The 26,439-nt window shown below is 54.6% G+C and overlaps 7 protein-coding genes and 1 non-coding gene across 8 annotated transcripts; 5 read left to right on the top strand and 3 right to left on the bottom strand.

Moving 5' to 3' along the window:
- Nucleotides 1-1,373: 1,373 nt before the first annotated feature.
- On the top strand, nucleotides 1,374-1,884 carry J4E83_005953 (uncharacterized protein; the record flags this gene model as incomplete). The annotated part of the gene is made up of 2 exons (XM_049332869.1): nucleotides 1,374-1,551; nucleotides 1,700-1,884. 2 exons carry the CDS (start codon nucleotides 1,374-1,376, stop codon nucleotides 1,882-1,884), a joined length of 363 nt encoding a protein of 120 aa, XP_049188111.1.
- Nucleotides 1,885-2,705: 821 nt separating this feature from the next.
- Nucleotides 2,706-4,511, top strand: MDM34 (ERMES complex subunit; the record flags this gene model as incomplete). The annotated part of the gene is made up of 1 exon (XM_049332870.1): nucleotides 2,706-4,511. One exon carries the CDS (start codon nucleotides 2,706-2,708, stop codon nucleotides 4,509-4,511), a length of 1,806 nt encoding a protein of 601 aa, XP_049188112.1.
- A 410-nt stretch (nucleotides 4,512-4,921) lies between these two features.
- Nucleotides 4,922-5,344, bottom strand: J4E83_005955 (uncharacterized protein; the record flags this gene model as incomplete). Its single annotated transcript, XM_049332871.1, has 1 exon — nucleotides 4,922-5,344. One exon carries the CDS (start codon nucleotides 5,342-5,344, stop codon nucleotides 4,922-4,924), a length of 423 nt encoding a protein of 140 aa, XP_049188113.1.
- A 1,119-nt stretch (nucleotides 5,345-6,463) lies between these two features.
- Nucleotides 6,464-6,561, bottom strand: J4E83_005956. The gene has a single exon. It is a non-coding gene; the product is annotated as a tRNA-Val (tRNA).
- A 504-nt stretch (nucleotides 6,562-7,065) lies between these two features.
- Nucleotides 7,066-9,483, top strand: J4E83_005957 (uncharacterized protein; the record flags this gene model as incomplete). The annotated part of the gene is made up of 2 exons (XM_049332872.1): nucleotides 7,066-7,199; nucleotides 7,338-9,483. The coding sequence occupies 2 exons, from the start codon at nucleotides 7,066-7,068 to the stop codon at nucleotides 9,481-9,483; spliced, it is 2,280 nt and encodes a 759-aa protein (XP_049188114.1).
- Nucleotides 9,484-9,901: 418 nt separating this feature from the next.
- On the bottom strand, nucleotides 9,902-11,059 carry J4E83_005958 (uncharacterized protein; the record flags this gene model as incomplete). The annotated part of the gene is made up of 1 exon (XM_049332873.1): nucleotides 9,902-11,059. The coding sequence occupies one exon, from the start codon at nucleotides 11,057-11,059 to the stop codon at nucleotides 9,902-9,904; it is 1,158 nt and encodes a 385-aa protein (XP_049188115.1).
- A 562-nt stretch (nucleotides 11,060-11,621) lies between these two features.
- Nucleotides 11,622-13,903, top strand: J4E83_005959 (uncharacterized protein; the record flags this gene model as incomplete). Its single annotated transcript, XM_049332874.1, has 4 exons — nucleotides 11,622-11,758; nucleotides 11,808-12,006; nucleotides 12,057-12,154; nucleotides 12,202-13,903. The coding sequence occupies 4 exons, from the start codon at nucleotides 11,622-11,624 to the stop codon at nucleotides 13,901-13,903; spliced, it is 2,136 nt and encodes a 711-aa protein (XP_049188116.1).
- A 9,123-nt stretch (nucleotides 13,904-23,026) lies between these two features.
- J4E83_005960 (uncharacterized protein) lies at nucleotides 23,027-24,992 on the top strand (the record flags this gene model as incomplete). The annotated part of the gene is made up of 3 exons (XM_049332875.1): nucleotides 23,027-23,867; nucleotides 24,108-24,785; nucleotides 24,838-24,992. The coding sequence occupies 3 exons, from the start codon at nucleotides 23,027-23,029 to the stop codon at nucleotides 24,990-24,992; spliced, it is 1,674 nt and encodes a 557-aa protein (XP_049188117.1).
- Between the last annotated feature and the right edge of the window lie 1,447 nt (nucleotides 24,993-26,439).

Here is a 26,439-nt window from a genome sequence, read left to right on the forward strand (position 1 = left end):
ATTGAGTCGGCTTCACAAATGGGTCAAGTCAAGGGTGGGCTTGGAAGCAAATCGGGTTCTTCGTGTCTTTGGTGGAGGTATGAACACCTATCCAAAATACACCCAATCAAAATTAAAAACTATCCCGTCTCCCTCTCTTCCACCACCTCCTCCCATCCATCCCACCAGCCCCACGTCCAGTATTTCTCCACATATTCTTCAGAGACCGGCCGTATATCGCCCACAACACACTGGCTATTACACAAATCGCGATAACGCCCGTAGAAACACCCAGGCCGATTGACGCTGGTACGCTTAGACCGCGATCAGGCTCCGCTGTAATGGAGGGTAGTGCGGTGGACGAAGAGAGAGCTGCATCAGACGAAGACGAAAAGAGAGTTGTTTGTGGACTGGAAGATGGGTCTGGAGGGGGCGTTGTAACAGTAGATGTAGTGGGAATCACTGAAGATGACTTGTCATCTCCAGTCTCAGTAGTTGAGGTAGTCGTTCCGGCGTCAGTCGTCGAGGGTACTATAGTGACAGGATCCGGTCTCGTGACTATGGGAAAAGTCTCCAAATCAGTTGGGGTTGTGGGTGTCGCATCTACGGTAGTCACGATAGTTGGTGCGTCCATGGTAGTCACGATAGTAGTTGCGGGGCCCATCGATATGATTATCGGAGGGTCGCCACCGGTTTTCGTGGATGCCGACATTGTCACTAACGTTGCTTGTCGGTGTTGTGATGGGCCTGGGTAGTCTCGTGGCTATGTGAGGGGGTATGAGGGGGGTGAAATGCGGTGACATGGTGGAGGATTGCGGGAGAGTAGCAGCGACAGAGTACCTAGATTGTTAGGTGCTTGCTTGGGAAACGGGATGCGACATTTCGTTTGCTTGGTGGTGTGACGGGTGAGTGTGCTGGCGTGGAGTTGTTGGGGTCGCGTGGTGGTGGGTTGTTTGCTTGGTCGATATAGGACTGGAATTCTTCTATGGATCAAAGAACGGGATAGATTCCTGGAGTTCATGATGCCTCATAGGTATGTATGTCTTGATGGGAGCTGAATGTATCGCAAAGACTACCTACCTAGGTAGGTAGAGAGTCCTGGAGACAGTGGTTGGCAGATGATATGTGTAAAATTTACCCCTACGCTCATTTGTATAATCCAAACCCTCATATCTTTTACAACACGCAAATCAACTAATTTGTCGTAGTAGTAGTTCTTTTGTTTACATCCGCCTGTTGGTGTTCGGGCAGGGCAGCGAGCTCGGTGCTGGAGTCAAGAAGGTCCGACGAACACGGAACTCGGACGTCACCCATATCCGGACTCACTCAACGACCGTTTGTTTCAAGACTTTCCTTTTGCATATACCCCACAGCTGCAATAACGGAACTACATCATGTCAGCCTCGGACGACCTCACCAATCTTGCCACCCCGCCAGCGTGCATTGCAGACTTTTGTCTGATCCCCCTGGGCACCCCCACAGCATCGGTGTCCAAGGAAGTCGCGGAAGTGCAGCGGCTCCTCAAGAAAAGCGGCTTGGACTATTCGATGCATTCCGCGGGGACAACAGTTGGTATGTGCCTGCACACACCCCACCTTCTGTATTCTGTACGCTCTCGCGTGCGAGCCAACCCTCTTCTCGGCCGGTATGCGGGCCTGGTGGCTTGGAAGGTGGAGGGGTCTATGGAAGATTCTTGAATGTGCATGCTAATTATGGTTAGAGGGCTCGTGGGACGACGTTATGCGGGTCATAGGGCAATGCCATGCGATGCTGCATCAGAATGGGATTGTGAGGATTCAGAGCGATATTCGTGTGGGGAGCAGGACCGACAAAAAGCAAGGATTCAAGGACAAGGTGGACGCTGTGGAGAAGCTGCTCAAGGAGGATCAAGGCGCAGCGTTGTAATGGGCCGAGTATCAGGATGCGCGTGACTGAAGGAATGTGTGTGTTGTCTCAGTTCCAAGGTCGCCAGGTCATCCACGTGTACCAACCACCTGCGATAACGACGGATGCATGAAAACAAATTTCACGACTACAGATGATGTACCCGCGCAAGGCAGATCTGCCTGCCAAAGCTCGGATGGTGATTCAAACAATCGGCCGCTGCTATAATTGGGCAATTTCCTACTCGACGGCGTGGAGCTGCTGGGATAGCTGGGCTATAGCGAAGATGGGGAAATTAGTACCTGACAGGCCAAACGGCAGCGATGGAAGCATATTGTGTTGACATGTGGCTAGACGTAGGGCTTTTTGAAACTTGTCGATCAAGGTGGCAGTGGTGGCAGCGAATCACTCGCAGCGGGATGCTAGTCTGTAACGTAGACGTGCATGCAACGGCTCCAGGCTCTTCACCGCCAGTCGCGATGTTCAGGTAGACTAAACCGGATGCGAGGGGCGGGTGCTGTCTGCGCACGGCCGACGAGCGGTTGTGTAAAAAGTTGGCGGCATCATCCTTGACGTCGGTACCTTTCACCCGGAAAATCCCCTCGAGTGCCGCATGTGCTCCCACGCTCTCTCCACCACGACACGCCCATCTATACCTGCCCACACCGCCCGCAATATTCACTGCCCGCCCGTCACCCCGCCCGTCCCGTCCGAAATACGCCCACCCCCCAGAATTGGCCTCGTGTGATCGCATGGCGAATGCACGCGACAGCAGCATCATCTGCCAATCCCCAGCACCCGCGCGGTAACCACGTCGACGCTCCACGCATCAACCACCCACCATGGCCTTCAACTTCAACTGGTCGCCGCTGATAGCCGACACGTCGAGGGCGCGCGACATGCTGACGACGGCCCTCAACAAGTCGCCCAAGCCGCCGATTATCGTCGACGACATCATCGTCACCGAGCTCAATCTCGGCACCACCCCGCCCGAGCTCGAGATACTGGAGATTGGAGACTTGGCTGAGGACCGGTTCAGGGGCATCTTCAAGATGTCGTATGCGGGCGACGCGTTTCTGACGCTCAAAACAAAAGTCCAGGCAAATCCGCTCAAGACGTATCTCTCCAACAAGCCAGACTTTGCGTCACCGCAGCCGCTGGCAGCGTCATCGGGCTTGACTATACCGTTGCAAATTACACTGTCTAATATCCGACTGTCTGGTTTCGTCATCTTGGTCTTCTCCAAACAAAAGGGCTTGACGCTGGTCTTCAGGAACGACCCTCTGGATTCGCTCAAGGTCTCGTCGACGTTTGACTCCATCCCCTTTGTGCGCGACTACCTGCAAAAGGAGATCGAGGGCCAATTGCGTGTCTTGTTCATGGAAGATTTGCCAGCTATCATTCACAGGTTGTCACTCCGCATGCTGTCGCCCGAGTACCAGGAAATCGAAACAGAAGAGCGGCTAGAGAGCGCCAACGATACCACCGCAGCCATCGATCCCCTCGCATCGCCACCACAAGACGCTGTCGATGCCTTCGGCAACCCACTAGACGAAGCCCAGATCTCGGCCTTGTCGCTCGACTCTGGCGAGATACACGCCTCCTTCTCCCAGAAGAACATCCTCCGCCTAGCCGCCCTCTCCGAATCGCAACGAACCCTTTCCCTCTTCACACCCGGCATTCGCGATGCCGTCTTCCGAGCATGGGCAGGTCACCCAGACAGGCCCGAGTCTGGTGCTGCGACGCCCGCACTCACACAAGGCAGTTTGTCAAGGATACAGTCGACGTTTGGCAGTCTCAAGTCTGGCGCTTCGTCAGTCGCGTCTGGCAGCACGGGCAACGAGACGCTGAGCTCGCGACCCACCATGGCATCGGCGTACTCGACATTGGCAGGGCTCAGTCTTGGCTCAAGTCGCTCTCGCACTGGCGGCATGCGGAAGCGGAAGAAGCGTGTTGTTGATCTACGTAAAAAGGACGGCGTCGACTCTGGCGTCTCTACAGGCGCCAACACACCGTTGCCCAGCGCATACGCTTCCGAGACATCGAGCGTCATTCCAGAGGAAAGAGAAGCAGAGGAGGAACTCGCTACCCCACCAACGAGCCCCGCACAACCTGGCATGCGCTTTGAGAGTAGACGTGGCAGTCTGGACATCGGTACGCCAAAACGGATACCCGAAGAACCTCCTGCTTTTGGCCCTCTTCTCGCCCCTGCGCCAGTCCTCTCAGAGTCATCGAAGCCTGGCAAATCGAAGCAAAAGACCCCACCAGCCGCTCACCTCGAAGACCCATTCATATCCCACACCTCTTCCAGACGTCCGCCGCTGTCGCGCAACAAGCTACGCCAAGCACAGCAATCCACCTCGCCGCTCCTCCGCTCCCTGTCTTTTGACAAAGTCTCATCGCTCTCAGCCCTCTGCTCGCCGCCGCGTACTTCTTCCCCACCGAACGCTGACGTCATGGCCAGCTCCGGCGGCATCCTCGAACAAGCATGGATGACGAAGATGGCGCAGGAGATTGCTCGCAAGGTCCAAGAAGAAAAGGACCGATCGTCTCGGCGACCATCACACACCCGGACAAAGACAGCACCCACAGGAGGCTTTTGGCAGAGCGACGATGAGATCGAAGCACCGCCCGCTTACGTTGCGTAAGCAATGATGAAGTTATGAGCCATGAAGATTTTCACGACGTACCGTCTTCGTACATATTAGTTCTTGCATGTTATTTTTGTCCATCACTTGTTGTTTCTTTTGTCCATTAAACTGCTTGTTAGCATTGGCGTATCAGGATTGGGAAAAGCTCGTTGCCGTTGGATCAACTTGAGTATATAACTAGGGGGGTTAGTGGGGCTCTAAACATAATGAGCGGTGCATAGAAGAGCCATGGAGAACGAAGGGGCAAGCGCGATATAGTGTCGTCGCTTTTACATATCGACTACTAATCTCATTACCGAAGGCGATGTGAGCATCGCTAAGAAGAGTATATATCAAATCACTCTCATCTTCACAACAGCATATTCGGTGTACTTGACATCTTTTCTCATTACTCTATTTCACAACCATCAAGGTCCTGGCACAGGGATAGCACCAATCTGCACCATCAGTCCAAAAATATCCGGCTGGCCCAACTCCTCCACAATCTGGCCATTCTCAAATCGATAGATGTTCAGCGCTGTCATGCAGATGCTCTTTCCTGTAGGAGCAACGCCCATAAAGGGTCCGTTGTGTGTACCGCGTGTTTCGAAGCGACATACGATTTTGTCGCCCTCGGCAATTGTTTCTTTGATCTTCCATTGGATGTCGGGGAAGGCGCTGCGCATCATGCCCAGGATTTGGAGGTAGCCGTCAAGGCCTTGGAGAGGAGGGCCGCCAAAGGGGACGTGGAAGGTCGCGTTAGGTGAGATGACTTCTTTTCCGATGGCGACGTCGCCGCTGTTTATGAACTCCGTAAAGCGGGTCAGGTAGGGGAGGAGGGCGGAGGACATTGTCTGTGAGGTGAGTGATTAGAACTGGTGGGTGCTGAGACAGTGGGATGGGGTTCGTTACGTTGTTTGGAATTAGTGCAGGTTCCTTGCTGGATGGAAATGTTTCTTTTTGCGCACAAAAAGACGATGTAGATTGCAACTACAATCTAAGGGTAGAATTGATAACCTCGAAATCGATGTTGTAGTGAGGAGATATGAGTAACGATCGCGAGCAGCTACGTCTTTATATCACACCTGTTGTACTGTAGTAACCATCCGACAGAAAGCTGAATAATCGCCACTAGACCGCCTTACCAAATCACACGTCTGTGTCGCCTATTCATCACCGAGTGAGTTACCGTCGGTTACTACCGGTTGATTTCGAAAGCTATGGGTCCTAATCGTGGAAGGTTCCAAGATTATCCTTAGAGCGTCACCTACGCCGCTATAGGGCCGACGACGGTCTAGCGTGGTAAAGATCGAGGCAAAAATCGCATGTACTGATACGTGTCTTGGTGATATATGACGAGGACTGAGTCGTGTTGCTGTAGTAGACGGTTGTTGCGGTATTGCACGCGACTTGGTGCGTAGACACGACTGTGATGTTTATCAAACAGTAGACAGCTACCTACGCGCATGTGAAAATGCGATCACCAGAACAGTAGCGGCTATATAACTGGAGCCTGCCAATCTGAGCAAGATCGGTGCCTTGCATGCGACATTCGGATGTTGTGCCTTTCGGATGATGTGTCTTCGGATGGTGTACCACCGGATGTTGTACGAAATGAAAAGAAGGGAATACTGATGTGCGAAACGCAAAAAAGGAGACACTGATTCACCTAGAAACCAGACGTCAGATTCACTGCGAAAGGGCAACCGTTCTTTCACGTTTGACAGGTCTCCAGTGTCCGGAAAGACTAGCGCAAAGACCGAGACTACAGGATATAGTTTGAGGCAGTACCAACTTGCATCCTACAGTAAACTCGAAATCACGATGTTCCCGCTATTAGCTACAGATGGGCAAAAAGTCTGCTAACTCACAACGTCCCAACTACAGGAGCTTAGATTGGCAAAAAAGAATAACCCGAAGGCCTCAAGTGTTTTGTTCCCAAAACGTGTTTCTCAAAAGCCCGGAGGCGATGACTCATCGGAGGTTTGAACTCCGGACCTTCAGTGTACTAACGGGCTTTTGAGGGCCTTTGTTAGACTGACGTGATAACCAACTACACCAACGAGCCTTGCTTGATGAACTTTGGCCAAGAAGACCAAAATATGTACCAAGTCGAAAAACACACTTTTGCGTGGTCTGAATTTTACAAGACGCCACGACGAGGATGAAGAAGTGGTTTTCGATCTTTGGGCCGGAGAGCTAAGCGTTCTACGGTCAAAGTGGGGAATTACATGTCACTGAGCAGACGTGGTTGGGTCAGGGGCCGGCGGTGCGCGATCACGAATCTACCTTTACCCGGGCGGACAAGAACACCAAACGCCATCACTACCATGATAATCACTACGTTTCCACTGCAGCTGGATCTTGAAGATCAGCAAACCAAGTCCAACCCTTGCCACGATCCGCAAACCATGGTATGACCTTGAGAACTGAAAAGTCCATGTCCGCTCACGACTTCGGCCCGATACCAGCAATAACCGATGCCAGCGTTGCCGTCCCCGCGTTTTGTTAAGGTGCCCACAATTCCCGACAGCTTCAAACACCGACACGACGCATTGCTTCGAGATGAGGCATGGAAGCAAATGCCCCACAACAGCCTGCTGGCGCGCAGGCGGCCACCAACCCGGATGAGGATGAAGCTTCGAAGATCAAGAGGACGCAGATTGCGTGTCTGAACTGCAGGAAGAGGAAGAGTCGGTGTTTGCTGTAAGTGGCTGAGGTTTCTTGTTTGTTTGCGCGTCGGCGATTTGAAGCTTGCTTGGATTGAAGTTTGCGCGTGGACAGCTTGTGTCGCGACGCGAAATGCGCTTGCATATCGTATGTAAATCTAACGTGGCGTTGCAGCGACTCCGACAACTCGATACCATGCCTAAGGTGCAAGCGCGACAACCTCGAATGCGTACTAGGCGGCAGCAACCGCGGCGGAAGACGCGAGCGCAAGAAGAAACGCGTCGATGAATCGCAGTCGCAATCTGAATCGCTACCACAACAGCCGCTCCCATCGCTGGCGAATACCGCACCCGAAGGAAGCTTTCACACGCTGGGAAATCTCGGAACAACATGGTCGCAAGACCCAGGCGTACAGCCTTTCAGCGAAGAGCTCCAAGCATCACGCTCAGGCTCTTCGAATACCGATGAAATACCCTTTTCAAACCTGCAGAACCCGTCGGATGCGCTGGGCATACTGGCGAGAGTTGCTGGGGAGTCGAGCTCAAATGACGAGATCAATGGGACGGGTAGAAACAACAGCATAGGACATGCGCGAGGGTCATCTCTCAGCATGCCTGCGCCGCTGTCCTTCTCATACCCGTTGTTAGACCGCGGAATACTCACCGTGCATTCTCTATGCCAGCTGCTCGTACGCTTCCAACAGCAGTACCATCCATACTACCCACTCGCGCCAGCGCACGCCTTCGAAACATCGCGCCTATCCGACATGGTGAACAAAGAGAAACACCTCCTCACAGCCATCCTCCTCATCGCTTCCAAAGACCTCGTCGACGAACCGCACATCTACGAAGCCTGTTCCGAACACATGAAGAGCCTTGTCTCGACGTTGGCAGCGGGAGGCGATGCTGGCATCGAAGCAGTAGAAGCTCTACTTCTGCTCGCTGAGTGGGCGCCGTATACACAGCGTGGTTCTGGCAAGGTTGGAAAGGGAGAGGAAGATAAAGAGAGCTGGATGCATGTTGGTCTTGCTCTGAGGATCGCGTACTTCCTTGCTCTCGATCGGTACTCGTTCCGCTTCGTGGATCAGGGCAAGGATCCGGACCATCATCGCAAGCGCCTCATTTGGACAGCGGCATATGTGTCTGACCGCCACATCAGCATCAGAATCGGGAAGGCGTTCTGGTCGCGTGGACCGGGGCCTTTGACAACGCTGCGAAGAGAGGATTACCCATCGTTGATCCCCAAGAGCCCGAACGAAGAGGACCATGCTTCCATCTTCCAAGCGAATCTTGAACTCACGCAGCTCTTCAGCAACGTCCACGATACCTTGTATTCAAACCCCAGTTCGAGTTTCCGATCGCAGATGAGCGGCAGCTACATCAAATTCATCGACGATTTCCGGTCAGCCATATACGGGTGGAAGAGCGTCTGGGGCACGTTGACATGCTCTCCACCGCTCAAAGCATGTCTACTCATGTCATACGACTACCTGCGTCTCTACACCAACGCCTTCGCCTTCCAAGCCACCGTCCTGCGGGCACTGCCCTCCTCATCCACATCCACCGACCCCGTAGTCGGCACCCCAGCCACCATGGCAAACGGCCGCATGCAAGTCCCCCAGCGCGTCTTCGTAAATAACGTCGGCGCAGTAGGCGACGCGCGATTCATCTACGAAGGCCTCGACGCCGCAAAAGCGATTCTCACAACCGTGAACAACTTTGTCGATCCAGAGCGCTCCCTCCGTTTCATGCCATTGAGATACTACCTCTACCTCGTCTACGCCGGCGTCTTCCTCTACCGCGCACGCTGCACAGGCGTCATAAGCGCAGACGAAGACCGCGCCATCCGCGCCATGATCAATGAAACCGTCGCCCGCCTCGAGCGCAGCGCCGTTGGAGCCGGCGCTGGCATCCAACACCCCGGCTCCCGCTACTCACAACTCCTCAAGCTCCTCTGGGCAAAAGTACCAAAGAAGGACAAGGCGAGTCGCTCGTCGTTCCGCCACCCAGGCACGCATATTGCTAGTAATCCGGTTGACCAGAATGGGTTCCCTCAACATCCTATTGTGGGGGCGAGTCCGCAGGCGAGTAGTAACGGGACGGGGGAGAGTCCGGCGCTTACGGAGCAGATGGGCGATTTTGGGTGGACGGATTTGGGCGCTGTTAATGAGTTTGCGGTGGGTGGGGGTGGGGGGAATGCGCCGGCGGATGATGCGGCGTTGTGGAATGGATTCCTGCCGTTGGACATGGGGTGGAATGCTCAGGGGCTGGGGTTTGAGGGTATGGGGTTTGATTCTAATGAGCTGGGCATGTTGTTCTAGTTGAGGTGTTTTAATCGTTGGAAGGCGAATGACTGTGTCATGAAGCATAAGTGCATGTAAGAAACAGCAAATCCTATCTTTTCAGATTGTTCAAAACTTCTGTAAACGCCTCCGGTGAAGTTTGATACTCCGAGGTCTCACTCGCACGGAGACTCGATGAGATGCTCATTGGCGGGGTCTCATCTCATTTTGTGAGAAACTGAGGCTGTGCTATCCATACGTGCAAGCGACATGCCTTGCATACCGCAAACGAAAATAGCCAGCCAATTCCTCCGTATCTCATGTCATCTCGTCCATCGTGGAAGTAATATACAAATGTGTCATGTAAGAAAGAAAGAGATGAAGATCCGTTATCAAACGTATGCTAGCGGCGCAAGCTTGCGCTCCCGCTGTCCGTAATCAACCACACACGCCGTGCTCACTTGCGCTTCCCAGCTCTCGATCGTGTCGTCGGTCGCGATGGAGCGGCTTTGGCCTGACTTGCTGCTGTGGGCGCATCGAAAGACCGTGTTGCCTTCTTCTTGACCACCTTTGTAGAGCCTTCGACAGTGGGCTCGTCTTCTGCCTTCCGCTTAAGAGAGGACTTGTTTGTGTTGGTCTCAGCGATGCGGATGCTGCGTTTGAGGTCGGATGAAGGCGGTGACGGGGGCTGTTGCGTTGTTCCTTCCATCGTGTCGTCCTCCTCTTCCGCAGGCGTCTCTTCGGTCTTCCCGTTGCGCTGTTGGGCTACCCACGAGAGAAGCTTCTCTTCTGCCTCTGCGTCGTCTTCGTCCTCCTCCCCACCTAGCATTGCCTCTGCCATCTCGCCTGCGATATCATCGCCCGCGTCATTGTCTGTTGCCATGCGCATCGCAAACTCGAGCAGCTGTTGGGGGTCCATGCCGGTGAGCGGTCCGCCAGTAGCAGCGAGTTGCCGTTGCAATGCTGCCAATAGCGCGTCCTGTGGTATGCCTTCTTCTCCCTGATCCATGCCGTCGTTACCTTCGTCGTCGACGTCATCGTCATCGTCGTATGGAGGCGAGGCGGGCTCCGTGACAAAGGCCATCTTTGCCTTTCCTTTGCCTGGCCGTGAAGACAGCGCTCCTGGTGAGCTTGGTGGTGAACCCTTCGCCCATTCTGGTATGTCTGCGAGCTTCTCCCTCCAGTTCTTAAACAAAGCATATGGTTGCGCGTTGTCGTCGAGGGTCTTGGGCTTGATTCCACGGCTCGCCTGTGAGCGCCAGACAATGGGTGAATGTCCCAGCGCTGTTGTCTCTGTCTGTGTGCTCACGCTCTCCTTGGCCAATCTCTTCTTGGGTGGTGCGCTCCTCACTGCCCGCTTCCTCTTCAAGCCTGCTTTTGCGCCCTTGACATCAAGCGCTTGGAACTTGGTATCATCGTAGCCATCCGACGCGTACTCGAGGTCGTTGAAGTAGTCGAAGCGGTCCCAGTCGTCTTCCATGTCCTCGTCGCCGCATGTTGCTGGTGGTGGTGAGGCGACGGCGTGCTCTGCAAGGTCGTCGGCAGCCATGTATTCGTCTTCAACATAGAAGAAGTCGCCTTCGTAATCATCGTAGTCATCGTCGTAATCGCTCATATTGGGTAGGGTCGGTGGTCGTGTATGCGATCACATGCGCTGAGTGCAGTTGAGGACGTCGTTTGCGATGCGATGCGCGACCGTACAGGTTCGTTGCGCGAAAGGTGGAGTGGTGACAGAGGTGATGACACAGGTGACGACGTGATTGCGCTTCTGCGTGGTTGGGGCGTAGGGTCGAGTCGAGGTCGCGCAGTCGGGGTGAGTAAGGGTATGACGCGGGCGTGCAGAGCGCTCCTCTCCTCCCTGAGTGCACGGTGGTCATCAGCGCAACCCTAAGCCACCAATTCGAGCGAGTCGAGACCAGCGGAGAGAAGACAACTCGGCATGTGTGACTGCCCGTGCAACTCCAGATGCCGCCATAGGCTCCTTCCCTATCGAGGGGCCCGAGATGCAACTTCCGCAACTGTTTGCTACAGTAAACACGAAGCGCGCCTTCCCCGCGAACGGCTCCACGCGGCTTAACAACACCGAGGCTCCCCAAACTTCCTTCCGCCATGCCACGAACAAAGTGCTTCTGTAGCTGTGCAATCAATCTTTTTGCTCCATATACCCATTTGTGACCATGCGTGCCTTTAGAAAGTCCACTCACCTCTCGCGCCAGCTTCTTGCTACCAATGGCGCCCGCTACAACTCTACCATTGCGCCCGCTGCCAAACCGCTTACTTCGGTGCTCATAGCGAATCGCGGAGAGATTGCACTGTGAGCGTCTTCAAAAAGATTCCCAACTTCAGAACTAACGCGGTTTCAGACGAGTTGGAAGAACAGCTTCAGAATATGGCATCAAGACCACAACCCTCTTTACCGACCCAGATGCTCGATCGCAACACGCGCTGAGCTCTCCCTACGCCGTAAACCTTGGAGACCCTTCTGCATATCTTGATGGAGATCGCATAATACAGATCGCGAAAGAGCAAGGATGCCAGGGCATACATCCGGGCTACGGCTTTGTAAGGGCTCATGTACACGATGAGGTGGAACAAAGCTAACAGGAAGATAGCTGAGCGAGAACCCTACATTCGCAAGAAAATGTACAGACGCTGGCCTCACATTCATCGGACCGCCATGGCAAGCAATCGAGTCTATGGGTAGCAAGAGGTAGGTGACTAGCACGTACCACAGACATCGTGACTAACACATAGAAGTGAGTCCAAGGACATCATGACCAAAGCCGGCGTTCCCTGTATCCCAGGCTACCACGGTTCCGAACAAGATCCAGCGTACCTCAAAGAACAGGCCGCGAGCATCGGCTACCCCGTACTCCTCAAAGCCGTCAAGGGCGGTGGCGGCAAGGGCATGCGCATCGTCAACACCGAAGCCGAGTTCTTCGACCAACTCGCGTCAGCGAAATCAGAGGCGCGGAACTCCTTCGGTGACGAAGTCATGCTGGTGGAGAAGTACATCACCACGCCTCGTCACATCGAAGTACAGGTCTTCGCTGACAAACACGGTAACTGCGTTGCGCTTGGAGAGAGGGACTGCAGCATACAACGCCGGCATCAGAAGATCCTCGAAGAGTCACCAGCACCGCATCTGGATGAGGCCATCAGGCAGGACATTTGGGAGAAGGCGAGACAAGCTGCACTCGCAGTGGGATACGAAGGAGCAGGAACAGTCGAGTTCATCTTTGACAACGAGACGGGTGAATTCTTCTTCATGGAGATGAACACAAGATTGCAAGTCGAACACCCCGTCACAGAAATGGTGACTGGTGAGGACCTTGTGAGATGGCAACTTATCGTTGCCGAGGGCGGGAAGCTACCTCTTACCCAACAGGAGATTGAACAGAGGATCAAAGAGAGGGGTCATGCCATCGAAGCGCGCATCTACGCCGAGAACCCAGACATGAACTTCATTCCCGACTCTGGTCTTTTGCTCCACCTGAAGACCCCAACACCCACATCCACCGTTCGTATCGACTCTGGTTTCATTGCTGGTGACGAAGTATCCTCTCACTACGACCCCATGATCTCCAAACTCATCGTCCAAGGCCCGACACGCGAGGCTGCAATCCAGAAGCTTCGGGCTGCCCTAGAAGAGTACGAAGTCGCGGGCCCTATAACAAACATCGAGTTCATCAAGCGCATGTGTGTATCTCCCGACTTCGTCGCCGGCGACGTAGAAACGGGATACATCCAAAAGCACCACGCCGAGCTGTTCACACCTGAAGCCCCAGCACCAGAAGTCTACGCACAAGCCGCCCTTGGCCTTGCGCTACAAGAGATCTCAGCATCAAGAAGAGACGTATGGACCGGACCGCCCGTGACAGCCGTAGGGTTCGGCTTCAGCAGCTCATACCAACAGCGCGAGTTCAACCTCATCGAGACCCCCGCCGACGGCAAGGGCGAAGCCACAGCAACAAAAGTCAGCATCCGACAAACCAGCCCCCAGCAATTCGACATCAACGTCGGCGACAAGACATACAGCAACGTCACATCCACCTTCTCCCCTTCAAACAACACACTCACATCCTTCTACCCCCACACCCGCCTAGCAACAACCTTCATCCGCGACGAAGACCGCCTCACCCTCTTCCACCTCGGCCGCCAGTACCGCCTCAAACTCGCCATGCCAGAGTGGACAAAGAAGGCGCTCGGCGTCAAGGACGTGGCCAACAGTGTCCTCGCCCCCATGCCCTGCAAGGTCCTCAGAGTAGAAGTCGAAGAGGGTCAGGAGGTCAAGAAGGACCAGGCGCTTGTCGTTATCGAGAGTATGAAGATGGAGACTGTGATTAGGAGTCCTAGTCATGGCATAGTGAAGCGCATTGTTCATGGCAAGGGCGATTTGTGCAAGGCGGGGACTGCTTTGGTGGAGTTTGAAGAGCCGGAGGGGGAGGCGAAGGAGTGATTTTTAGTTTACAGAAAAAAGTTGAAATGTATATAGAAGCGGACAAACATGAGATTCCCGAATTGTGATGCTCGGTTTAGGGTGTGGTGTTGAGGAATGATTATTTTCCAATGTCCTAGTGGTTACGATGTGTGGAAAATTACGGCGGAGATGACTGCAAAAGCTACGACGTCGAAGCCCTACACGACACCGTAAACCAATCTTACAATCATTCCGATATACATATATCTGTTTTACTGTAAGATGTATCTTTATTGCAGCGTGTCTGTGTGTTGTGCTATTTCAACGTACTTGATCTTCTTCATCTAAATTCGTAAATGCACCAGCACACTTCTACCCGCGCGATGCTGTCACCACCTGGAAAGCTCATGCGACAGAAATCTACATATCCTGGTAACATGAATACTGGTAGGTGGTTATGATATGATACCGACATTCATCATGTTTCATTAGTACAAACCTGTCCACAAAGTGTATGGGGAGACATGTAGAACAAGGTGTACGTATCGCGCGAGTTCACCAGCGCATCAAAGCTCTGCAACAGACAAGCGTCGTATACTAATGTTCTATGACTGTATTCTATACTAATAAACGAGATACCGTAAGTACGGACGCCAGTGCGCTTGTTCCAGCACATCATCCAGTGAACCGTGAATCACATAACCTACGACTTCACTCTCTGAGTGTTCTACGTGACATTTTATCGTAGCTGCGTTCTATACTTGAGGCAGCTGCACCGTTTGTGTATCGTACTTCGCAGCACCCTCAAATCGCCTCTCATTCCACAAGAGAGACCGTAGTACTATGCGTAGTACGAGCCTGTCCATCTTGGTCGTCTGCTTCCTTACCCAGTTATCAACGTCATGTTCGGCTAACCAAGGCGTTGAGCTCGGCGGAGCTGTTTCACCAAAGTCGATGGTAGGCGCGAGGGAGTGTGGAAGACGGACGAGGAAGGCGTGGGACGTAGATACGGCGGCCATGGGGTGTTGTGAGGGGGTCCATAGCAGAATCTCCTGTGTAGTAAGCATGTAAGTGAGGTATGGTGACGGGCTGGAATAGACACAGTTGTAGTGAGATATGGTGGATGTAGATGTACAAGGGATAAGACCGTAGGAAGACGATGATCTGGCCTTGTCCTTACTTGTTAGAAGCGTACTGGATCTCTCGCTCGTACTGATCGTAGGCATTGGGCTGTGATGAGATAGCTGGTCTGGTACCCGGCTGGAAAGAGTGCTCCAGAAAACAAGAGTAGTGACTAGGGAGACGTGGATATGACCTCAATAAACATCAGGATGTCCTCTGAACAGGACAGGACACGTCCTTGTACGTCAACAGCTGGCACTGCTGGCACTCATCACCTCTCTGATCAAGGCATCGCTGTGCAGAGCATCTGGACTCCCAGTGCGGATCGGATGGGACTTACTGGGCCTCCCTTCCGCCCTGGATTCCGCGATCAGTCATCGATCCTGAGCACCATTGTATGGGGAAGCCCTCCGCGGCCCACATTAAGCTGACACCCAGCGAGTCTGATCTTCACCAGGTCTGGCGAGACCACAAAAGGTTCGCGGAGCCGGTCATGGCTGCACGCATCAGCTGTTCATAGTGACGACTCTGTAACGGGGCAATGAGGCCGACGACTGTAATGACGAGGCTTCCCCTCCAGTGCATGGCAATGCAGTTCGTGACTTCGAAACGCCCAAGGCAGTAACTCCCCCACCTCAACACTGCAGTAGTCTGTGGCGAAGAAAGTTTCCAATCAGGTATTCTAGTCATCTCTGGTGCCGGACTTGCGGTTTACTACCCTTGCCCAACCTGTGACTGGTTGGAGGCGCAAGTTGGGCTTGCTTCAGAACAAGTTGCTTTGGGCCACTGGCAATCCCGGTAGTTGGCCTCCCTTGCTCCTCCCGTGGACCAGGAACATCCTGTGAGCAAAATTGGCCAACGGGATGACTGCCAGCTCATCTATGTTCCCCGCACACTTGCGTTTCGCTTCACGCCTCACTTGCTTTTGAGCAGTCGTTACGAGGTCTGGATCTCTCTCGGATCAAGGCGGACGGTTAGAACAACGGCAGGTTGATGCTGATCTTGGGTAGCAATCGCATGTATAGTAAGCCGCAGTGTGACGCGTCAATAGGTGGGCCGATAGGGTAAAGAGCGTTGAGATCTGATGAGAACTACAGTACAGTGTATGTTGGGGCTTGACTGTACCGACCGTGAGGGTCAATGATGAGATAGTTCGAGCCGTTAAAGGTTATTAGGCTACACAGGTGGTTGGGAGCGGTCGATGGTGTTGTCAGTCAAAATCAGGCAATCACTGACGACTACTCTTCCGATTCATCATCCAGAATGGAGCAAGCGGACCGAGTATCTCGAAACGTTCAAACTTCATGCGGCGCAATGCGAGTGTTCCAACCCGGGACATTCCTCCGCTGCGCATGTCAAGAGTGGCACACCGGTTGTTGTTATCAATGAGGGCGTTCTCAGCGGCACGCGCATGCGACGTGCTGTTAGCCAGAAAACCCTGATCTTAAGCCTGATGCGTTCCCACCAACGGCATTCCAGAAGGATGTTGCTGCTTGTAGAGACTGGACTGTGACATCTTTGACTGGCAAGATGCTCCCAGCGCGACAACCGATCCATAATTGCCAGGTCGTACGACCAGGTTGAAACAAGACGAGGGAGCCCAGGCAACCAGATCCTAGGTGAAATACAAGGCTGTTGGCGAGAGAGATGTTAGCCTCGATCGTTTGAGTTTGGAGGCGCCCAGCTGTCAATGCGGGACGCGATCTTGAAACACCAGTCTGAGTATCTTCTCGAACATGTCAACGTTTCATGAGATCTCGGTATCTTCGAACCGACAATTGCATCGCATACACTACTACAACTATGCGCTATGCGTCGGCTCGCAGGTCTTCGCATGTTCCGAAGGCGCAGAAGTATCAGCGGTACGTGATGGTCCCAAAGCTATTTCGAGTGACGAAATATCTGTGTAAGTTTCGGGGCTGCTGTACTAGGCTCAATGTCGTGAAACCAGTCCTTTGGGATTATTCGAGTCCGATCTGCTGTTACACGCTACACGTGGCGCATGGGGATGTAGTTCCGGTTCTCGTCTGTGGTCGCGTTCAGCGTTCTGGATGTGCTATGCGCAGCAAGGTGAAGGACGTGAAGAAGATGCAACCCAAAGGAGGCTGAGCTCGGCGCTTTGTTCACTTCACGTCCACCGAACGAGCTTACGGAGGAGATTGCAGATCGCGCTCAGTTAATTCTGCCATCAATCGACACTCGGTCGCGCCGAGATGACTTGACGAAGGCCCTCCAGTCAGGCTTGAAATGACGATATGGGAAACTGCGCATGAACAGAGCAAGCGTACATGCAGTTGCAAGGCTGTTGCGTCAAAGGTCTTGACTCGAGTTCGCGAAAAAGCATGGAGCATTGGGCGAGCACAATGGTCACCGCTTCCTTCCAGAAGGCCGCTAGAAGGATACTAAGATCGTGAAACGTGAGCCAGGGCCAATCACAAGTCGTATCTCGACTGGAGTACGCACACAGCTCCAGTTAGGCAAGCCTCAAAGTTATTTTTTTCTGCAGCGTAAGGCGGACTGCATCTCACAGAAGGGCCGACTTCGCATGGTCCTAATCTCTGATGCAATGCACCTCATGCAGTGCTGATTCTAGGACCAAATATGGATGCACGTACTGATGCTTTGCAAGAGCAATCTCTCGACCAGACTGTATGCCGACAACTCACGTACGGCTATTGTGAGCCAAATCGGCGCCAGTGACAGTGTCATGTAAGATCCAGAAGAAGGTGAATGTATGACCGAGCGCATTTGAGCCGAGATAGAGCCAGCAGTACGCACCCGCATGATATCGACATGCCAGCCACCAAGAATTCCACCGAGAAGGCCATCTCCTGATACTTTGCCAAGCGCATATCAAGAAGGCTCGCCTGTGGGTCGCAGATGGAACTGGCTGTTTCTATTCCAGTCACGCGCCTCGGAGGAATTTGTTGTAGAATTAAAACATACGCGTCATTAAATCAATGTGCTACAAGCTGCTTGGATAAAGGCGACATATATACATAGAACGCGGGATTACACTGTCCTTCGATGTGTATGTTGTTGTGGCTTCTCCATCAAGAATATCGAAGAGGCTGGGCCTAGATGGCTGATAAGCCGAGGCGGGCCAATTCGCACAGGAGGGTGGTAGCTTGATGCAGTGCATCGGGAGCTAGCGCTGACTGACATCATGGAAAACAGCGGTTAACGTGACGCTGCATCCATCAGCCCATGTCGAATCCTTTCCACAAGTGTCCGCTCGAATCAGTGCCGCCGCAAGGCCTGGTGAGAACAGGGAAAGGACGGGAGACCGGCCGGACCTTGTTGCAGCTCGATGATATCGACTGGGATGGCACGGATCACTCCGTCTCATGATTAAAGCCGGCAGAAGGAGAGTACTCCTTGAGCCAATGAGAACAAAGCTGTCGCCTGTCAGAAGTGCCGCTTATGCAGTAACGTTCGCAAGTGAAGGCTCGGCTGGAGAAATAGCGATTTCAAAGCAGGACGAGAAGGTCTAGTCCTTCACTCCCAAATTGCGAAACCTGTGGCACTGCGGCATCTTGGGCGCGTACTCGTGTTCGGCACAATGCTTGCCTGGAGCCCACTCATGATATACCCCGGGAAACAGATGTCGGATAGACACCCAAGCTGCACCGCGACCCTCAAGGGATGCGGGAAGCAAGGTCGAGGGGGCCTGGAGATCTTCCAACCGGGTGGGTGACTGGAGCGCGCATCGCCAGCATCAAGATCTTATCGCACAATCTGATAGATATTCCTGCATCGCTTCTTTGAATGTGACTGATTTCTGCCGATAGAGTTGCAATAAGTAAATGCAGGCCTAGGCCCATCACAGCTGCCTAGCCTATTCCACACGACAGCTGCCGCGAGCGGAGAAAACTTGATATTGTAAAAATGCTCGATGTGATGGGGCTCACCTGCCGATCGCTCCCCGGTCAGTCAATAAGCAGAGAACCTTCGGTAGATGAACCATCGGGGCCTGCGACCGCGCTTCGCATATCATGGTAGCTTTATTTGACGTTATTTCCACGCGCGAAATCACGAATCGGGAATACGCGGTAGTGGTAGCGGTGGTGTGCAGCATCATCCAGTGTGCAATGCTGGCGGTGGGCGAGAGACTTGCGGGACGAGTCGGATCCATGTACGGTAGCGTCGCGCACCTTGTCCCTTGTGATCGTCGACCGTTGGTGCCCAGGCATGTATCCCTGCTTCCCGCGAGCGGACAACGGTGTGCAAAATGTGGTTGGCCAAAACGATGGCCTGTCAACCAAATAACCGTACGCGAAGGCAACAACCATGACGCCCTCGCGATATTGGGCGTGATAGAGCTTTCTTGTTCAACGGTCATCATGGAAGCGACACCATGAACGGAGTTGGAGGCTGTTGTAGAACCTGGCGGCGGGCGACGCGCGAGAATGTCGACGAGCCACCCCAGCTGACCTTGGCCGTCATGCACGTCGCCGTCAGCCGTGTTTGCACCACGTTGCGGAGACACACAGCTAATCATTACATATGGGTGGAGTGAGAAGAGCAACCCGATGTAACACGGCATCGTTTTCGCTGACAAGATCGACATGGCTATGTCCACATCTTGTGCAACTAGTGCAAGCGTGGCTCATCGTCAAAGCGTGAAGAGGCGCCGCCTGAGGGTGTTCAGGAGCAGTTCGGCTTGCACAAAGTTGGCAGTGAAGATTTCGAATTGCCAAATCCGCCGTCGATGCGCATGCTGACGGGGAGAGACTGAATGCGCGCGCCCTTGTGCGCCGCGAGGTGGGCGACGAAGGTAGTCAGCAAGTGTTGTGTTGTATCGAAATGTAGCGGGCGGCGTCAGAATAGAGTTGATGGTCGCTCGGTACCTGACCTATCTCCCTTGTCGTGAACAAGGCCAGCAAGCGTGCTCCCAGGGTGTCTCCGCACTGCGAACGCCTCGCTCGGAACTTTTACAAGCACAGGTCCCATGCTCACGATCGTGACAGGGAGGGTAATGCTCACAACATGGAACGGCGCGCTGTTTCCAACGCGATCTTCTCGAAGCCTGGCAGAGAGACATGCCGAACAGAACAGGAGTATTTGTGTTGGTCGCGTCTCGTGTTTCAGTGCGCATGTGATACTTGAGGACAAGCGCGCAGAAGCAGGCTTGAGACGTCCGAGAAGGGCACGGCATTACAGCATTGAATTGACGCCGGAAGCGATGGAGCAAATGCACCGAGACGGCTGCAGACGTGTATTGCTATCGCGATGGGCCAAGCGGCTATTCGCCCGGATGTTGTAGCGGAGTTTATCGACGCGTGTTGCTCGCGTTGAGCATGAGGGCAATTTTACTGGGAATAGCCACAGCAGCAATTGGATGGCAGGGCTGACTGGCGCATTGAAGGCGGTCCTGCCACGATGCGGCCCCTGAAGCAGCAGTTTGCTCGGTGGCATGGCTCCGCAGAGGTTGCGAACCCGACGTCCCAGGGCCGATCAGCGGCGATTTGAGCAGGCAGCCCATGACCCGTTTCCCGAGAAGCATCTCCGTGTGGCAGCATCAGGCATGGCGGTGCCGATCAGGCCTCGATGGCGATTGGAGGCTGCGGGCGTGCATCGGCCAGTCACAGCGGGCGACGTTGGGGGCACAAAGAGACATGCTGGTGAGCCGTTTTGGGCGTCTGCTCACCGGCGCCACGGGCCAATGGCGTGCGAGACGGCGGGGCGCTGGGCTGGGTGGTGCAACTGCTAAAACGGTCGACTAGCGGCGGTGAATTGGACTCGAAGGACGCGTCAGAGCAGCGGCGGGCGGAGCACCGTGTGCCCTGGGCGAGATGAAATGGCAGAAGCAGCAGGTGGCATCGTGTGCGAGCTATAGCAGGCCGGATTAAGACGCCAGGTGCGCCATGGGTGCGAGGGAGGTACCGCGGGGTCGCGACTGCCATGTCGAGGATTTAGCCGAGCGAGGCAGGGGCGACGAGCATGCGACGGGCAGGCGCGATGGGCGATGACGGCAGCTGCTATCAGTCTCACGTCGCGAAGGAACCGCTAGCTCGTCCTCGAGTGCTGTCTTTTCGATTGCTCTGGGCAGCAAGCCCCCACACGCCGAAAACCTGACCGTCACGTGCTCCACCGGACGCGACAGCGGGCAGCAAGACGACGCGCCTTTCGATCAAACAGCAGCTTCATCCTCGCAGCAGCACCCACCCTCCGCGACGACATCGCCATCGACCAGGGCTATTCCGCCGGCGATCCCTGATCCCGGCCCCTTCGCATCCGCGGCTTGGGCGCTCGAAACAGCTGCTCCGTCCGAGCGTGCAGCAGAGCAGGGAGGTGGCTGTTCCAGGTTGATTTAACGACCGACTCCACCCTCGGCCCTCCCACCGCCTTTGCAGACTCTCCTCGCTGCCTTTCCCTAGACGTCGCTAGCGCCACCTGCTCTGCGCGTGAAATTGCGCAGGCCACGCTACTGCATCGCTCCCCAACCCTCGTCCACCGCTGCGCCCGGACCCTCGCAGCCCGGATCCTTCGACGTCTACCACCGCGCAATAATAACAATGTCGCAGCCAAAAATCCCAGATAGGGCCCGCAAGTATAAGGAAGACCCGGCGCCTGTAGCGTCGCAAAAGATGGTGAGTTGCCTCTGCTTCCTTGCACCCCCTACCACGCACGCTCGACCACCTGCATCATCCCATACACTCGCTACCCTCCGCTCGCTCCCATCTTGATCGGCCCTGCCGCACCCTCGACCGTTGGAGTTTCGTCGTGCGCGTCGCAGAACCCTTCCCTAAACCCGTCACCGCCGCTGGTAGCTTCACCCTCGCGCTTTTTGCATGCTGCAGCAGCCACTGCACGTCGCGGCCACACACAACGAGTTACCCCAGCTCCGGCGCGTCTCTGCCTACATGGTATGCCCTTCCCGCCAAGCAGCCCTGCTACCCAAAACCCGCCTCCCCTGTCGCACTTGCCAAAGCTTTCCTTGTCTCCTCTGAAGCCAGTCCAAGCCTCTTGTCACGCAGCCTACCAGCAGCGGAATCCCTGCCATCCTAGCAGCCTTCCGCTCCCACCGCTGGTCCGCTCTGTGTTGTCAACGTTGCGAAGTCCCGCCCTGCTTTCTTTAGTCTGCCCTTCCCATCCTATAAACTATACCCTACCGTCCTGTCTTTTTCCAGACCCTGCCCCTCGCCTACCACGCTGCTGCTGCACATCGGTCGCTACACCCTAGCCGCCCAGCCAACCACAGCGACCCGCACCCCCACCTCTCACCTTGCTTGCACCCCCAGCCCCGATCACCACCACAGCACCGAGAGTCGACGCTTGCTTTTTATCTTTTGTTTGCCCCCAGCAGCCTTACTGACTGGCTGTCTTCTTAGCATCATCCCCACTCGGCTCAGGGCTTGCCACCGCCTAGTCACCTTCCTGTTCACCACCCTAGGCCTGGTGTAGTCCATCAACAACATCAACACCAGCACCATCCCGACTCTCCCCACCAGTCGGTGCCTTCTCAGAGTCCTGCACAGGGCCACTACCCATCACCACAACACCCAAACCCTCAGGGCCCGCCGCAGCACCAATCACCCTACATTCAGCAGATCCAAGGCCCCCCACCGCCGCAACAGCAGCAAGAGGTTCCCTACTACTCCCAGCACCACCAGAGCCCCTACAGCACCAACAGTGCGCCGAGTAACTACTCCTCCTCAGGTATGTTTTGTTTTTGTGTACACAAATCACCACGCGTTTGTCCATGCGCCCAGCGCATTAATTACGCCTCGACTTGGATGCCCCCGTCGTATATCCCCCCGGCGCAAAATGGAATTCTAACAATTCGCAGAAACCCCAGAGCTCATGGCGGCCGCAACAATGAACAGGGGCGGATATCCTCCGATCTCATACCACACCCCGCAGTCAAACTCACCAGCATCTGTTCAGTCTCCACAGCACGACCAGCACGGCCGGCCAATCTATGGACAACCGCCCAGCCAGATGCCTCAATCAATGTACTACACACCCTATGCTTCGGCGCCAGTTCCCCAACAGTCACCCTACCAGCAGCATCCTTCAAGCGCGCCACAGCAACCAATGGCGACGCAATCGCTGCTCATGTCCCACCAGCAAAACCAGCAGATGCAGCATCAGCAACAGCAACAACATCAGCAGCATCATCCCCAAACTCCTGGAATGACCGGAAGCCCCAAGTCGCGCATGTCGCAGACGCCACTTCAACGGCCACCGTCAGGACTCGGCCCGCCTCAAGCTCCGCCTCAAGGCCCTCCCGTCGGCACCCCCAACATGCACGCTGGCCCTCCCGGAGGACCCAATGTCAACCCTAATGCCGCGCCTGGTCCCATTCCTGCCACCACTCCCCTTGTTGTGCGACAAGACCAGAATGGTGTGCAATGGATCGCGTTTGAGTACTCTCGCGACAGGGTCAAGATGGAGTACACCATCCGCTGCGATGTCGAGTCTATCAATGTTGACGAGCTGCCGCAAGACTTCAAGACCGAGAACTGTGTATACCCTCGCGCTTGCTGCGCCAAGGATCAATACAAGGGCAACCGTCTTCACTACGAGACTGAATGCAACACCGTCGGGTGGGCTCTAGCGCAGTTGAACCCTTGCCTGCGCGGAAAGCGTGGTCTCATCCAGCGTGCCGTCGACAGCTGGAGGAACAGTAACCAAGACCCCCGACTAAGGAGCCGACGTGTGCGCAGAATGGCCAAGATGACCACAAGGAAAGCCCAATCGGCTAACCATGGTAACCACATGGCTGGACCAGGTGGACCAGGTGCTCCTGGCGTTCCCAACTCTGCCGGATTAGCAGCACCGCCCCGACAACCGAACATGGGCATGGGCGGCCCTCAGATGCACCATCACCATGATGGACCTGGAGGGCCCCACGGAGGACCAGATGACGTTAGCGGTATGTTTCACCAGATGTGATGTGATAAGGCGCGATTGTTGTTGGCTGTTAAATGATACCTCTGTCGTTCTTTCTCCATGTACATTACATACTCCTTGATGTAATACCCCTTCGATACCACTGCCCCATGCATGCTTGCATATATACCCACCCCATAGTTGCACATGTTTTTGGTTCAGCAGCGCAGGACGGGAAGTAGAGACATGTTTGGACGTGCAAGCTAACTCTCTTTGTGTACAGCCAATGAATACGGTGAATCACACACTCACCATCACCAAGCGCCAAACGGTCAATCATCATCACCTACCGACGGGCGGCCCGCTCAGAGCTTCTACCCGAATTACCCATCGAGCGACTCCGTCGCAGGGTCCAGCGGCATGCCGCCGATCCACGACAGCCTGAGCCACCCTCCGCCTCCATCGCACGCAGCGGGTGTGCCCGTTTCAAAGCAGCAAGAGCAAGACGAAGAAGAGCGAAAGCTAGCCATGTTTGGCGACTTACCTGACTCGAAGCGCCGCAAATTCATCCTTGTAGATGATGCGCAACGAGGAACTAGGGTTCGCGTGCGAGTTACTCTCGACACGGTCAAGATGGAGGAGATGCCTGATTCTTACCGCAAGTCCAACTCGGTATTCCCCCGTAGCTATTTCGCCATGCAAATGACCTCTCCACCTGCCAGCCCTCGTGGCAGCAAGGTCTTTGCTGACGAGCCCGATGTTGAGAGCGACCCGAGCTTCCCTCTGGCTGGCTCTACTGTTGTGCCTGTTCCAACGCTGGATGGCGAGACTCGTGTGCCGAAGCCGCGTCTTACTCGTGCGAAGCGGTCGAAGGAGATTACGCTGAACGATCTTGGTTACCGCATGAGCTGGAGCCAGAGTCGTGTTTTCGCAGGAAGGACATTGTTTCTGCAAAAGTCTCGTAAGTCAATGGCTCGGTACGAAGAAGAACGTTTTACTAACCTTATCAACAGTTGATGCCTACCGCAACAAGATGAGAAGTAGCATGATGGGCCAAGGTCAAGATGTGACCCAAGTAGCCCCACATTTCGAGACTCGTGTTGGAAAGAGACGGTGGAACGAGAGAATCGAGAAGAGCAAGAAGGCGAGGCGCGATGGCTCTCCTTAAGAAGTCTCAGGCCACATGCTCCAAACGGATGCCCTGGTTGCAGGCAGCCGCCCCGTTGACCCACTTTCTCGGCACTTGCAGGGAGCCCCTACGAACGACCGGGGTTGACAACCCTTTTCGACTCGGCACCAAATCCTTCGCGACAGGCCCGGCTGTTGCTTACACCCATGTTTCATCGTGGCTGTATTGGGTTTCAGACTGGTCGTTCATCTGCCGATGACTGCTTCTCTCTCTTTTCGATACTTCTCGGCCACCCACCACCGTCTTGATACCCGTCGGCAAGTTATGATCTCTTGCGACATACTCGGTCGGTTTTCGGTCTGTTCTTTCCTGTCTGTTTATAGCGTGTTGAGCGATCATCCCTTGTGCGAATGGACTTTGGCGTCTGCGGTAAAAAGAGACAAGGAAGCATCTAAAAGCATGACTCAGGACGCTGTCTATGGCATGAGGAAGGAGTCTTGTCGGCTATGATTGCGTCTTCGGATATGTTTATATTGCGCATGTTTTGTGAGTATTCGGTAGATGGGCTAGTTGTTGCTACCCTGGACATATAATAGACATTTCAAAAACAAACATGCAGTCTGACATTAAGTGATTACTTGCGAGTGTTTACAGCCCGGCAAAAGTCCAGAGTAAATTGCCCTCCCCCAAACCTTGGAAGAGGCGTTTTGTGTATCATCGAAAGAGACCCGGAGGATGCATCCCAGATGCAGCCAGCTGACCAGTTCGCCCGCAATCCTCCAAAGCACCGAACGAGAAGAGAACCCACACGAACCGCTCAGTAGCCACTCACGATTACTCACAGCGGTACGGCACGCAAGCCTTTCCATGCATGCTCGACGTGATATTGTCCGAGACAAATAAATCACGTCGATAGTCGTTCGGTCGACCTACTCTCCCCTAGGGACATCCCTCCCCCATACGTTCGCAAAGCGGAAGGCGGACAGGTGACAGGCCGGGAGAGCCTGGTCTCGCGTGGCTGAATACCACTCATGTCTACGCGTTGCGTGCCTGGTGCCTGACTACCCAGCTCAGGCACACAAGGATGATTTGCTTTTCAGGGTGGGTAAGGTGTGGGTAGTAAGGGGCGAGGGGGGGCGCACCGCACGCAACAGGGCAGGGTATCAAAGAAGGCCAGGCACACGACTGCAACGCAATGCAATGTTGTGCGACGCGACGCGACCCGACGGTTGTTGGGGTGTGTGCCACTGTGTGGGCAGAACAGGCTGATTGCGGTTTAGACACGATTGCCGGAACGGCTGGCCGTTGGAGACCGAAATTACCCATGCATGCATGTGGCATGTGGCACGCGAGACGAGGTACGCGCGGAAAGGACCCCAACCAACTGCTGCCAACCCCCCCGAAGGCGTCGAAAACGGTAAAACTGTTACGAACCTAGGAGTAGTCGGAAAAGGCCCCCCTCCCTCCCTCCCTCCCTCCGTCTGCC

Source organism: Alternaria metachromatica, assembly GCF_023757995.1.
Source record: "Alternaria metachromatica strain BMP 0045 chromosome Unknown scaffold_12, whole genome shotgun sequence".
Lineage (NCBI taxonomy): Eukaryota > Fungi > Ascomycota > Dothideomycetes > Pleosporales > Pleosporaceae > Alternaria > Alternaria metachromatica.